General features: G+C 47.9%; 1 protein-coding gene across 1 annotated transcript in view; it reads left to right on the top strand.

Annotated features, from left to right (window-relative positions):
• LOC121320200 (lysosomal protective protein-like) overlaps positions 1 to 12,137 on the top strand; it is a 19,303-nt gene extending 7,166 nt beyond the window's left edge. Inside the window, exon 14 of the mRNA XM_041258451.1 lies at positions 11,953 to 12,137. Within this exon, the coding sequence (XP_041114385.1) occupies positions 11,953 to 12,137 (185 nt within the window). The remainder of the gene's footprint in view (positions 1 to 11,952) is intronic.
• The last annotated feature ends 1,773 nt before the right edge of the window (positions 12,138 to 13,910 follow it).

Raw genomic sequence — 13,910 nt, 5'->3', positions numbered from 1 at the left:
CAGCACAGGAGTCACACGCAACAACAGCTGCTGAGCTCTGGGAGGGACACTTTTATTAATCCATAAACAAAATGCAAAGCAGAAGTCATCTTGTATCAGGTCTGAACAGTCTTAGCCAAGGACACCAGTTACTGTCTTCTCCCTCCTGCCCTGAGTGACTTGATCAGTCCATTTGTGCTGTTTATTCAAGAGGGTGGCCAGGTTAGCTTGCCAACTGACTGTCCAATCTAACCTGACCACATTCTGCACAGATCCCCTCACTGCCCTCTGATCAGAGGGCAGCTCCTCCACTGAAACACACACATTCTGTACAGGTCCTCTCACTGCCCTCTGATCAGCGCAGCTCCTCCACTGAAACACACACATTCTGTACAGGTCCTCTCACTGCCCTCTGATCAGGGCAGCTCTTCCATTGAAACACACACATTCTGTACAGGTCCTCTCACTGCCCTCTGATCAGGGCAGCTCTTCCATTGAACACACACATTCTGTACAGGTCCTCTCACTGCCCTCTGATCAGGGCAGCTCTTCCATTGAACACACACATTCTGTACAGGTCCTCTCACTGCCCTCTGATCAGGGCAGCTCTTCCATTGAAACACACACATTCTGTACAGGTCATCTCACTGCCCTCTGATCAGGGCAGCTCTTCCATTGAACACACACATTCTGTACAGGTCCTCTCACTGCCCTCTGATCAGGGCAGCTCTTCCATTGAACACACACATTCTGTACAGGTCCTCTCACTGCCCTCTGATCAGGGCAGCTCTTCCATTGAACACACACATTCTGTACAGGTCCTCTCACTGCCCTCTGATCAGGGCAGCTCTTCCATTGAACACACACATTCTGTACAGGTCCTCTCACTGCCCTCTGATCAGGGCAGCTCTTCCATTGAACACACACATTCTGTACAGGTCCTCTCACTGCCCTCTGATCAGGGCAGCTCTTCCATTGAACACACACATTCTGTACAGGTCCTCTCACTGCCCTCTGATCAGGGCAGCTCTTCCATTGAAACACACACATTCTGTACAGGTCCTCTCACTGCCCTCTGATCAGGGCAGCTCTTCCATTGAACACACACATTCTGTACAGGTCCTCTCACTGCCCTCTGATCAGGGCAGCTCTTCCATTGAACACACACATTCTGTACAGGTCCTCTCACTGCCCTCTGATCAGGGCAGCTCTTCCATTGAACACACACATTCTGTACAGGTCCTCTCACTGCCCTCTGATCAGGGCAGCTCTTCCATTGAACACACACATTCTGTAGTCATCTTGAAACATAGTCCAGACTTGTCTGAACAGTCTTTAGCAAAGGACCACAGTTACTGTCTTCTCCCTCCTGCCTGAGTGAGGTGATCAGTCCACTGTGCTGTTCTTCAAGAGGGTGGTCCAGGTAGCTTGGACTGTCCAATCTAACCTGACCACATTCTGCACAGATCCCCTCACTGCCCTCTGATCAGAGGGCAGCTCCTCCACTGAAACACACACATTCTGTACAGGTCCTCTCACTGCCCTCTGATCAGGGCAGCTCTTCCATTGAACACACACATTCTGTACAGGTCCTCTCACTGCCCTCTGATCAGGGCAGCTCTTCCATTGAACACACACATTCTGTACAGGTCCTCTCACTGCCCTCTGATCAGGGCAGCTCTTCCATTGAACACACACATTCTGTACAGGTCCTCTCACTGCCCTCTGATCAGGGCAGCTCTTCCATTGAACACACACATTCTGTACAGGTCCTCTCACTGCCCTCTGATCAGGGCAGCTCTTCCATTGAACACACACATTCTGTACAGGTCCTCTCACTGCCCTCTGATCAGGGCAGCTCTTCCATTGAAACACACACATTCTGTACAGGTCCTCTCACTGCCCTCTGATCAGGGCAGCTCTTCCATTGAACACACACATTCTGTACAGGTCCTCTCACTGCCCTCTGATCAGGGCAGCTCTTCCATTGAAACACACACATTCTGTACAGGTCCTCTCACTGCCCTCTGATCAGGGCAGCTCTTCCATTGAACACACACATTCTGTACAGGTCCTCTCACTGCCCTCTGATCAGCGCAGCTCCTCCACTGAAACACACACATTCTGTACAGGTCCTCTCACTGCCCTCTGATCAGGGCAGCTCTTCCATTGAACACACACATTCTGTACAGGTCCTCTCACTGTATCAGGGCAGCTCTTCCATTGAACACACACATTCTGTACAGGTCCTCTCACTGCCCTCTGATCAGGGCAGCTCTTCCATTGAACACACACATTCTGTACAGGTCCTCTCACTGTCCTCTGATCAGGGCAGCTCTTCCATTGAACACACACATTCTGTACAGGTCCTCTCACTGCCCTCTGATCAGGGCAGCTCTTCCATTGAACACACACATTCTGTACAGGTCCTCTCACTGCCCTCTGATCAGGGCAGCTCTTCCATTGAAACACACACATTCTGTACAGGTCCTCTCACTGCCCTCTGATCAGGGCAGCTCTTCCATTGAACACACACATTCTGTACAGGTCCTCTCACTGCCCTCTGATCAGGGCAGCTCTTCCATTGAACACACACATTCTGTACAGGTCCTCTCACTGCCCTCTGATCAGGGCAGCTCTTCCATTGAACACACACATTCTGTACAGGTCCTCTCACTGCCCTCTGATCAGGGCAGCTCTTCCATTGAACACACACATTCTGTACAGGTCCTCTCACTGCCCTCTGATCAGGGCAGCTCTTCCATTGAACACACACATTCTGTACAGGTCCTCTCACTGCCCTCTGATCAGGGCAGCTCTTCCATTGAACACACACATTCTGTACAGGTCCTCTCACTGCCCTCTGATCAGGGCAGCTCTTCCATTGAACACACACATTCTGTACAGGTCCTCTCACTGCCCTCTGATCAGGGCAGCTCTTCCATTGAACACACACATTCTGTACAGGTCCTCTCACTGCCCTCTGATCAGGGCAGCTCTTCCATTGAACACACACATTCTGTACAGGTCCTCTCACTGCCCTCTGATCAGGGCAGCTCTTCCATTGAACACACACATTCTGTACAGGTCCTCTCACTGCCCTCTGATCAGGGCAGCTCTTCCATTGAACACACACATTCTGTACAGGTCCTCTCACTGCCCTCTGATCAGGGCAGCTCTTCCATTGAACACACACATTCTGTACAGGTCCTCTCACTGCCCTCTGATCAGGGCAGCTCTTCCATTGAACACACACATTCTGTACAGGTCCTCTCACTGCCCTCTGATCAGGGCAGCTCTTCCATTGAACACACACATTCTGTACAGGTCCTCTCACTGCCCTCTGATCAGGGCAGCTCTTCCATTGAACACACACATTCTGTACAGGTCCTCTCACTGCCCTCTGATCAGGGCAGCTCTTCCATTGAACACACACATTCTGTACAGGTCCTCTCACTGCCCTCTGATCAGGGCAGCTCTTCCATTGAACACACACATTCTGTACAGGTCCTCTCACTGCCCTCTGATCAGGGCAGCTCTTCCATTGAACACACACATTCTGTACAGGTCCTCTCACTGCCCTCTGATCAGGGCAGCTCTTCCATTGAAACACACACATTCTGTACAGGTCCTCTCACTGCCCTCTGATCAGGGCAGCTCTTCCATTGAACACACACATTCTGTACAGGTCCTCTCACTGCCCTCTGATCAGGGCAGCTCTTCCATTGAACACACACATTCTGTACAGGTCCTCTCACTGCCCTCTGATCAGGGCAGCTCTTCCATTGAACACACACATTCTGTACAGGTCCTCTCACTGCCCTCTGATCAGGGCAGCTCTTCCATTGAACACACACATTCTGTACAGGTCCTCTCACTGCCCTCTGATCAGGGCAGCTCTTCCATTGAACACACACATTCTGTACAGGTCCTCTCACTGCCCTCTGATCAGGGCAGCTCTTCCATTGAACACACACATTCTGTACAGGTCCTCTCACTGCCCTCTGATCAGGGCAGCTCTTCCATTGAACACACACATTCTGTACAGGTCCTCTCACTGCCCTCTGATCAGGGCAGCTCTTCCATTGAACACACACATTCTGTACAGGTCCTCTCACTGCCCTCTGATCAGGGCAGCTCTTCCATTGAACACACACATTCTGTACAGGTCCTCTCACTGCCCTCTGATCAGGGCAGCTCTTCCATTGAACACACACATTCTGTACAGGTCCTCTCACTGCCCTCTGATCAGGGCAGCTCTTCCATTGAACACACACATTCTGTACAGGTCCTCTCACTGCCCTCTGATCAGGGCAGCTCTTCCATTGAACACACACATTCTGTACAGGTCCTCTCACTGCCCTCTGATCAGGGCAGCTCTTCCATTGAACACACACATTCTGTACAGGTCCTCTCACTGCCCTCTGATCAGGGCAGCTCTTCCATTGAACACACACATTCTGTACAGGTCCTCTCACTGCCCTCTGATCAGGGCAGCTCTTCCATTGAACACACACATTCTGTACAGGTCCTCTCACTGCCCTCTGATCAGGGCAGCTCTTCCATTGAACACACACATTCTGTACAGGTCCTCTCACTGCCCTCTGATCAGGGCAGCTCTTCCATTGAACACACACATTCTGTACAGGTCCTCTCACTGCCCTCTGATCAGGGCAGCTCTTCCATTGAACACACACATTCTGTACAGGTCCTCTCACTGCCCTCTGATCAGGGCAGCTCTTCCATTGAACACACACATTCTGTACAGGTCCTCTCACTGCCCTCTGATCAGGGCAGCTCTTCCATTGAACACACACATTCTGTACAGGTCCTCTCACTGCCCTCTGATCAGGGCAGCTCTTCCATTGAACACACACATTCTGTACAGGTCCTCTCACTGCCCTCTGATCAGGGCAGCTCTTCCATTGAACACACACATTCTGTACAGGTCCTCTCACTGCCCTCTGATCAGGGCAGCTCTTCCATTGAACACACACATTCTGTACAGGTCCTCTCACTGCCCTCTGATCAGGGCAGCTCTTCCATTGAACACACACATTCTGTACAGGTCCTCTCACTGCCCTCTGATCAGGGCAGCTCTTCCATTGAACACACACATTCTGTACAGGTCCTCTCACTGCCCTCTGATCAGGGCAGCTCTTCCATTGAACACACACATTCTGTACAGGTCCTCTCACTGCCCTCTGATCAGGGCAGCTCTTCCATTGAACACACACATTCTGTACAGGTCCTCTCACTGCCCTCTGATCAGGGCAGCTCTTCCATTGAAACACACACATTCTGTACAGGTCCTCTCACTGCCCTCTGATCAGGGCAGCTCTTCCATTGAACACACACATTCTGTACAGGTCCTCTCACTGCCCTCTGATCAGGGCAGCTCTTCCATTGAACACACACATTCTGTACAGGTCCTCTCACTGCCCTCTGATCAGGGCAGCTCTTCCATTGAAACACACACATTTTCACGTGTATGGTTGTCCTGCCCATTTGGAGGAGAATTAACAGCAATAAATTGAGGGACGGGTTTCATACCAAACCACAATATGTACATTTTCTTTACATTGTGGAAGTACACCTATTTTACACAAATAAAGAGCTTGGCACAGGCTTCCCCCTCTAAACCTGAAACATCACAACACGGACAGGGACCCGCCCCCCTGCCACACAGGGGGTTACCCCCTGCACCAGATCTAAACGGCACACACATTGCTAAAGACACACATTGCTAAAGAATTTGTGACATTGCTGGTGATCGTTGAACTGATTCAACAGTCTCGCTGTGTAAACAGCGGGGCCGGTAACCAGCTCTCCGGGAAGTAGGTAGGCGAGGGTTTGTCCTCTTAAACTTCATTTTCTGGTACAATTGGAGTGGATTTACCAGCTCCACCAAGGGTGTTCATGATCTCATGTAAAGAACAACCATCAGCAGGGTTACAATGAAACTATGCTTAAGCCGCAAATCATTTCAGCTGTCTCTTCTTCTTCTACATTTGTTTGATTTAAAAGTTTAATTTCTTTGTGGTCTCACTGAAGATCTCCTGATTGGGTTCATGCTCAAAGTCTCTTGAGATCTCACAATAGATGAACACACATCTAACCCCCTCACTGCTGATTCACAGCCTCGCTCTCAGGACAGCCTGCAAGAAGAGGTGTCATTTTGAAACTCGGGCAGTGTCAGTCCATTGAGTCAGCTATTTCTCTCTGGATCACATGCATTTCATCACAGGTGTGATGAAATCAGCAGCCCAGCGCTCTGAGTCAACTGTGGTTTGACATTCAAATGCCACAGTTCTGCAAGACATATCTAACCACACCAAACAGTTTTTAATGACCACCCCCTCCCGTCCCCCAGATAAAGGTAGTGAGGATTAATGAGAGCCCTGTGATGTGCAAAGCTCATAAAATAATGGCTATCTGCTTTTAAAGGGCGGGTATAATGAGCTGTTTGTTTTGTGGCAGAAAACCTCAAACCAATGGAGGCGTTGCAGCCACTCATCTAAACTGACTAAGCAGAGTAGATCAGGAGGCTTGTAGAACTGAACCATGAAGTGCAGTGTTCCCTACCAGTTTAGTTTGATAACTGACAGCGATGCCAGTGGCAACGTGTCTGCAGTGGAAGGCTGTGCTGTTCTGTTTGTTCAGAGAACTTGCGCAGGAGCTGAACGTGTGTATCAGCACCTACGTGCTTCACCATGCATTACTTTAGCAATGAGCCTTCACTGAATCAACGCCCTTCTCCTGTGTCACAGCTTGGTGTTTGCGGCAATGAATCAATGAGGGATGGGGGGAGGGGGGTATGCTCCAGCAAGCTTACTGCTGCTGACCCAGCTGCCTGCTCCCTGTCAGTGCCCCGTGATCAATGTTGAAATCAAGTTTCAAGAGATCAGACAGCTCACTTCCACAATGAAATGCACACGCCCAGCTTCCACACTTTGTATTGTAAACTGTTGGTGGGTAAGTAGTCCCAGGGCTCTGTGGAGAGCGGTACAGAACGCTCAAAATCTTCAGACCTTCACAGTTTTGAATGAGTGGTCATAGGCAAGTGTATGGGCAGTAAGACTGGACAGGGGCCACACCACTCCATGCACATGAAGACGCAGCTCCAGCGTTACAGCCCGAAGGCTAGGCAGGGACACTCCATCTCAGTGGATGTTTTCAGGGTGCTGCTCCCAGCTCGGTCATTAACACACAATCTTAGTTTTCTGCAGGGACTGTGTTTACTTTGTTCATGCCACCATGACAGAATCTCCCACCTAAAAGGTCTCATTGACATTTTGAGGAGCAGTCAGTCCCTCCTGTGGGCTACAAAAGCAGCTGTCTCCGAGTAGCTGCTTTTAAATATAACTAACACAGTGAAGTGTTTGCATACGTACAGTACAGCACAAAATGGGATGTTAGACCAATTACTTGTGGTCACGAGTTACTCTGTAATGAGTTACAGGAGGGTTGCACTGACTCTCAGTAAACACCATGAGAATGCTAGGGGTGTGTCAACCAATTTGATTGAATAGAGGGCAGTAACCAGAGTCATAAAGCAGAGCTGGGTTTCAGGGCGAGTCACGTGACCAGCCCCCCCTCCCCTCCATCCCCCCGCACTATTAGAGAGAGCGGAAGCAGGACCCCCCACCAGGGCCTTCCTGCTCTAAAAGGCTTGTGCAGAGATTTGGGTTGATCCAGATAGCTACCACAGCCAGGCCTCTTATTGGCTCACCGGTGTTCAGCTCAGAATAAGCAGGACTTATTATTGGCCAGTTCAGTAGAAGTCAAGCTGACTGCCAGAGTGCTAATGGACTTAGCGAAGCATCGGTTCTGACTCTTGTTTGTAAGAACAGTCGCCTGGTTGTTTGAATTCCCTCCGGGTTTATTTTTCAGGGAATGCGAATCTGCGGAAGTCTGCTTCGTTAACCCACATTCCTGAGAGCTTGTCTCGCTCACTGTGTTTGTTGGACCGGGTTGTGTGTTGCGTGGCCGTGATGCCGGTCAGTGAGATGAGATGAGGTTAAAAGCTCTAAAGCCACGAACGCAGACGAGCCCGGGTCTTTTGCATAGTGGTTGAGATGCTTGCTCGCGGTGTGCAGGGTCACCAGGTCCGCGCCCAGCTTCCCCTCACTGTTACACTCTGGTGAACGCACTTCATATCTGAATTATTGCGTGCTTTTAAATCAGGAGCTCACAGCCCATGTATTGTTAGATTCCTGGATATGTACACAGGTGCTAGCCTCGGTTTTGTTGTTTTTCTGTTGTGATTGTTTAATCTCCCTCTCTTGCCTCTAACCCTGGGCGGGGGGAGATTAACATCACCACCACACCTGCATGTGGTGCTGCCTCACCCTGCTGCTGGATTCCACCCCCCTCCCCACACACACTAGAACCCAGAATGCAGCCTAGTGTGCACAGAGCATTAGTGCACTGGTAAATACACAGGGCTGCTGTGTGTTTCTGTGTTTCTCAGCACTGCTTCAGACTTTCTCAGTGCTGTACCAGCGCTTTGTGAAAGAAATTGCCTTCTGCTGATTAACAAAGCTGGGTATCTTTACTGAGCCGAATGACCACATACTGTGCTGACATGTTCTCAAACTTCAGAGCCAAACCCTAGAGTCAGGAAGTCTGTAGTTTGGGACATTTCCCACCCATAGCAGTGCAGAGGATTTCCTCCGGGGAATGCTGACATGCTTAGGTAAGGTTAGCAGCCTGATTCGTCTTGATTGTGCTTGACTGCCTTTAACAGAGCTGAGCTGCACTGAGAATGCTGGTCCTGTCCATGTCCCTTCCGGTCCCCTCCTGCCTCTCTTCTCTGTGCACCACCCTCAAGGTGTAGCTGACCCCAGGAAGCTGGCTGCAGAGACCCTCACCTCCCTCTCTGCCCCAACTCTCCCTCTCTCACACCAGTTTAATGCAGCACTGCCTCATGGGAAAGGATGGTGATGGAGGCAGCTGTACTGTGTAATACTTCATGTCTGCTTGTGAATTGGGATTCTTGCAAAGAGCTTATGAATGTGTTTTGTGCTCTACACAGGGATCAGTCATGTGTAACCGAGCGAACAGGCTCACTGTGTTCTCTGTGAAACTGCATCACTCCTCCAGTGTCATGTACTGGCAAACTGGGTGAATTCAGCCACAAATCTTCTCCTTGTTTGCTTCTTCCTAAAAAGTCTCACATTTCTAGGAACGGTCAGTCTCTGAAGAGCTGCTTTTAAACCAAACTAACACAGTGATGTGTTTGCACACATACAGCACAAGATAAGATTTTAAACAAAGTTGAATTGCTGCTGGTCACAAGTTGTAATGTCTGTCAGTCATTAATGAGTCTGTAATGACGTACAGGAGGCTGCAGTGACTGTCAGTAAACACCATGTGGTACAGCCAGGCTCGTGTAGGACAGCAATGATAGCCTGGGTTTGCATTGCTATCCGTGCTGTGCATCTCCCTTCCCGTCTGATGCAATATATACACATCTTTATGTAATGCAGGCAAAGTGCTTTTGGAGACCACACCCTCTTCACACTTCAAATATTGTGAGTGGTCTATTTTAATTACGTGAAACAGAGGCAATGTCGCCTCCCTTTAACTCTGCGCAGATCCTGCTGCCATTTTATTGACTCCCTAATTGCCTTCTGAAGTCAGTACACCATACAAAGGAAGTTTTGGGGTGTCAATATTATTCTTCTGAATTTGAAGTTTTTTAGTAACTGCTTCAAGATAGAGGCCACATCCTTACACTTGAATCCCAGCAGCTGTTCCATACCGAAGTAATGTTTTCATGTAATTTTTAATTGCTTGGTAAGCAAGCTGCTAACTTAAAGTTACTAAAATATTTTAAAGAAAAAAAAAATATATATAGAACATGTTGTTAAACAGTTAGCAAGCTAATGGAAGGAACGCTGCTGCCTGTTAAAAATAAAGACCTGTGCTTTGTGATGGTGGTGATTTTCTCTCTAGGTTTCTGCGTTGCTGTGCAGATAAAAAAAAAAAAAACTCCCCGCCTCTCACCCAGGTGTTTTCCAGACCATTAAAGCTCTCCTTTGCTTCTGACAGCTTTGCCCCGGCTGTGTCGAGCAGCAGGCCAAAATGCAAAGCAGTATTGGTTTTAAAATCTTTTCAACTGAAATAATTAAAGCAACTCTATTGTTACACTGGCCATCATAAAAAAAAAAAAAAAAAAACAGAACACGACACACTTAGTCACTGTTACACAACCAATGGCTTGACACAAGTTTATACTTGGAATTACAAGTAAGTGCGGTGTGGAAATACTCTGTCACTAATTAACATTGCTGCTGTCACTGTTTCAACATAAGGTGAGGTGCCACCCCCAGCATTTAAATCCAGCACACTTGGTAGGATCCTGGGTACATCTGGGTTCTAAAGGGGTGTACAGATCATCACTGCTGCATGGCTGTGTTTTCAATCCTGGTCCTGCAGCACCATTCCACTCCAGGTTTAACAGGCACAATGAGATAATGAACTACTTCAGGGTTTAATTGGTTCCAGTAAACAATTGCAAACAGGTTTGGAGCAAAGACCAGGCATGGAAGAGCCCACTTTGGCCAACTCTGATAAGCTTTCGTACAACAGGTACAACAGTGACTCCCAATGCCAGGCACCCCCCACCAACCCCAACCCCTTACATTTCATTATTCATATAATGCATTCACCTTTTCATGCACAAACTATTGAAAATAGCTCAATCAAGCAGCTTTAAAATGCAGTATGCTTTTCATTTCTTTATATGGGGAAAACAATTACATCTTCATATGAGGTCATAATGCACTTTGTTGCGTCTTCCACGTAAAGACTAGAAGAGAGATTTGTTTTTTTAACACCAAAATGACTGCAATTTGTTTCGATCTGAAATGCCCCTGGTAACACACAGTGTAGCGGGCACGTGCACCGAAGAGCACTTTTAGAACAGAAAAAACATTGTAGAGAAATGACTCCAAAATGCAAAGAACAGCCTGCTGCTAAGTAAGCAGAGCAGTGTTGCTGGCAGGCTTTACAGCGGTGCGGCAGGGCTCCAAGCAGCCTAGGAAAAAGACTTAGATGCTGTTGCACAAGCTGGACTGTTTGCGTAACCAGCTGGCAATCGTTTCAGGTGCAAGATGTGTGCCTGTAAGTCAGCCACTTCTAAGAATGCAGTGTGTGTCAGCCTGGCGTGTGAGGTAATGCTGCATAAATAACTATGTAAGAGATTGTGCAAGCAGCTTCCTCAAATTCCACTCACATTTAAAGGGCTGTTATTAGAGTGTTCTGCAGGGCTGCACTCACTTGCAAAACTTGACCTCCATTCGTTTGTACAGCAGCACTGCAGTTTTCATATTGCTATATTGTGTATTTACCGTGGTTTCTATGGATTATTTTTTAATATACTTTACCTCTTTACAGTGCTTATCTATGCTTTGCCATGCTTTCACTGTGCTTTGTTACACTTTGCTGTGCTTTTACTGTGGGACACTTTTAGAAGTGATTAACATAAACAACATGTTTCAAGCAAAGTGTACAGTGGCATACTGTGGTAAATGCATTGTAAAGTGTAATAATGCATAACAGGTGATTTCTCCTTTTAACAAAAAATAAGCTTCATGTACCTTCCTGCATCTCAATACTGGTGCAGCAAAACTGAGAGCCAGTCACCCATGCGAAAAAGTACCATAGTGTTCTGGCCAAAACTAAGCCAGTCACCCATATGAAAGAGTACCATAGTGTTTTGTCAAAAACCCTGCTCTGACCACTAATCAGGGAAAACGGTGGCTTGTCAGATACAATAATCTCTAACAGTACAACAAAAGATGCTTGTGCTTGTAGACTCAGTCTGCCATGGAAATGTGGGAAGGCAGTGCGTAGGATGGCTTCGTGGTTTCGGCATCAGGGTGTTCAAAGTGTTTGCTGAAAGTGTGCAAGGCACAGTGCTTTGGGAGAGTCCCCTCACTCTCCACAGCTGTCTCCCACACAAAGAGGAAGCTGCCTGCCACCGCTTGCCGCTCCGTGCAGCTCTGTTTACAGCCTGCCCGCTTCTTAACAGGCAGCGAGACGGAGCAAGCAGGACTCGGGGGTTTGGAGCCATGTCTGTGCTGTCCAGCCCCGCCCGCCTGTCTCGCACCAACACAGAGGTGAACCAGTTGCCGTGTACCTGCATCTAATTATTTAGCAAGACTCTGCTTACTGCCAAGACACACAATCCGGAGAGGGATTTCCTGTAATACCTGCATTTTGATAACCTGATATCGGGTTCGAATCAGACACTGTCTTGCTTCGTTTGCCTTCCAGTGCCTCAACGCTTCACAGCTGTAAAACTGTAACGCAATAACCCCTGCAAAAAGAACACAGTTGACTACTATACTTTTGTCAGAAAAGCCTATAGCAGTCACATCACCATTGCCCTGGCCTCCACCAGTGGTTTCCAGAGGAGCAATCACTGAGGAGCAGTCAATGCTGGGTGGGACTGAGTGTGGAAGACATACTGGAGATGGTTCACCTGGCAAACTGCCAGAGAGCAGTATGCAGGGACAAGCACAGCTCAGCAGTGCCGTGCTTCCCTTTCCTCTCTCCCACCCGGGTGACTCACTCTGTAAAGATGCGGCTCAGCCTGTGACAAATTCATTTAAACAGACTTTAGACCGAGGTGGCGTGACATGAAATTCCATGGAGTCAGACTGGATGTTTCTAAAGAGAAATGTCTATCTGTTGATCTCCTGTGTTTACGAGTGTCTCAGCAGGAAAGCCCCTCTGAAATGAGCCAGGTCAATTACAGGACGGTTCGGAGATAGTTCCCGTACAGAAACTGTGTTGCTATAGTGCATGGCGTGGCTCCTCCCATTGGAAATGCTCTTGCTCTGTAATTGACCTTGAACACAGAGTGATTGCACGGCAGTTACAGTAAAGACCAATGATTGGAGTATCAGCTAACTCCAAATGGGTGACGTGCAGGCTTAAATTCATTTCAAAGAGGGTTCATATTTCCTTATGTTGCATGTGATAATTAGCTGGGTGTTTAGTTAGCTGTATAGCTGTGCTGACCCCTGACCCTCTGTCCTGTTGTGCAATGTTTCTGAGTGATGTCTGTTCTTACTCAAAGTATTTAGAAGGAAACTATTGTTTACACATTCTCTTCTGCCTGCGCTATTAATATTATAGATGTATTTGTGTTTTTTTCCCATGGACCAGAGGTCAGGTTTTGTTATAGTAATTATAGCTCCGTATTCCAATGGGAATATCGTGGAACCGTGCATGTGTACCAGTGACCCTAAACCTACTTCGACATCTCAGCCACGGAGAAAGTTCCCAGGGAGAGACAGCCTGCGGATTGACCGCTATACTGACCCTTCCACATTCCAATTTCCAGAGCTCTTTACTGACCCTTCTGAATTCCAGAAAGCTCTACTGACCCTTCTAAATTCCAGAGCTCTTTACTGACCCTTCTAAATTCCAGAACGCTACACTGACCCTTCTGAATTGTCTGCTTGCAGTTCATTTCTAATTGTTCACTCTTGAATCACCAGGAAAGTAATCCTGTAAACATACACAAACCTTGAAAGCATGATCAATAAAAGAAAGTAGATTAAAACAGGGTTGCCTATCCCCCTGAGAGACTTGAGCAGTTTCTGCGTTATCAAAAGGGTATAAAGGGAGGTTTTCCTTCAGCTGCAGAGGAGTAGTGTGGCTTCACCTTGTAAAGCACAGACCGGCAGTAAAAGAGATTAGATAAAAATACACAGAGTTCAATACAGCTTTAAGAGGGTGCCCTAGTTAGATTTGCATTGTTAATTTCAATCTGAGACAGAGCAGAATAGGTTTGCACCGGGACAGTCTGAGTTGAATGCATCCTCTGAGATTAAAGTTTTTTAATGTCCTGAGGTGAACTGATGCAGCACACCCTGTTTTTGTTGCTTTGCAGAATGTAAAATAAAACACAG

This window comes from Polyodon spathula, chromosome 8, assembly GCF_017654505.1.
Source record: "Polyodon spathula isolate WHYD16114869_AA chromosome 8, ASM1765450v1, whole genome shotgun sequence".
NCBI classification, from domain to species: Eukaryota; Metazoa; Chordata; class Actinopteri; order Acipenseriformes; family Polyodontidae; genus Polyodon; species Polyodon spathula.
The sequence above is the reverse complement of the archived record's forward strand: the minus strand, read 5'-3'. Positions and strand labels throughout refer to the sequence as shown.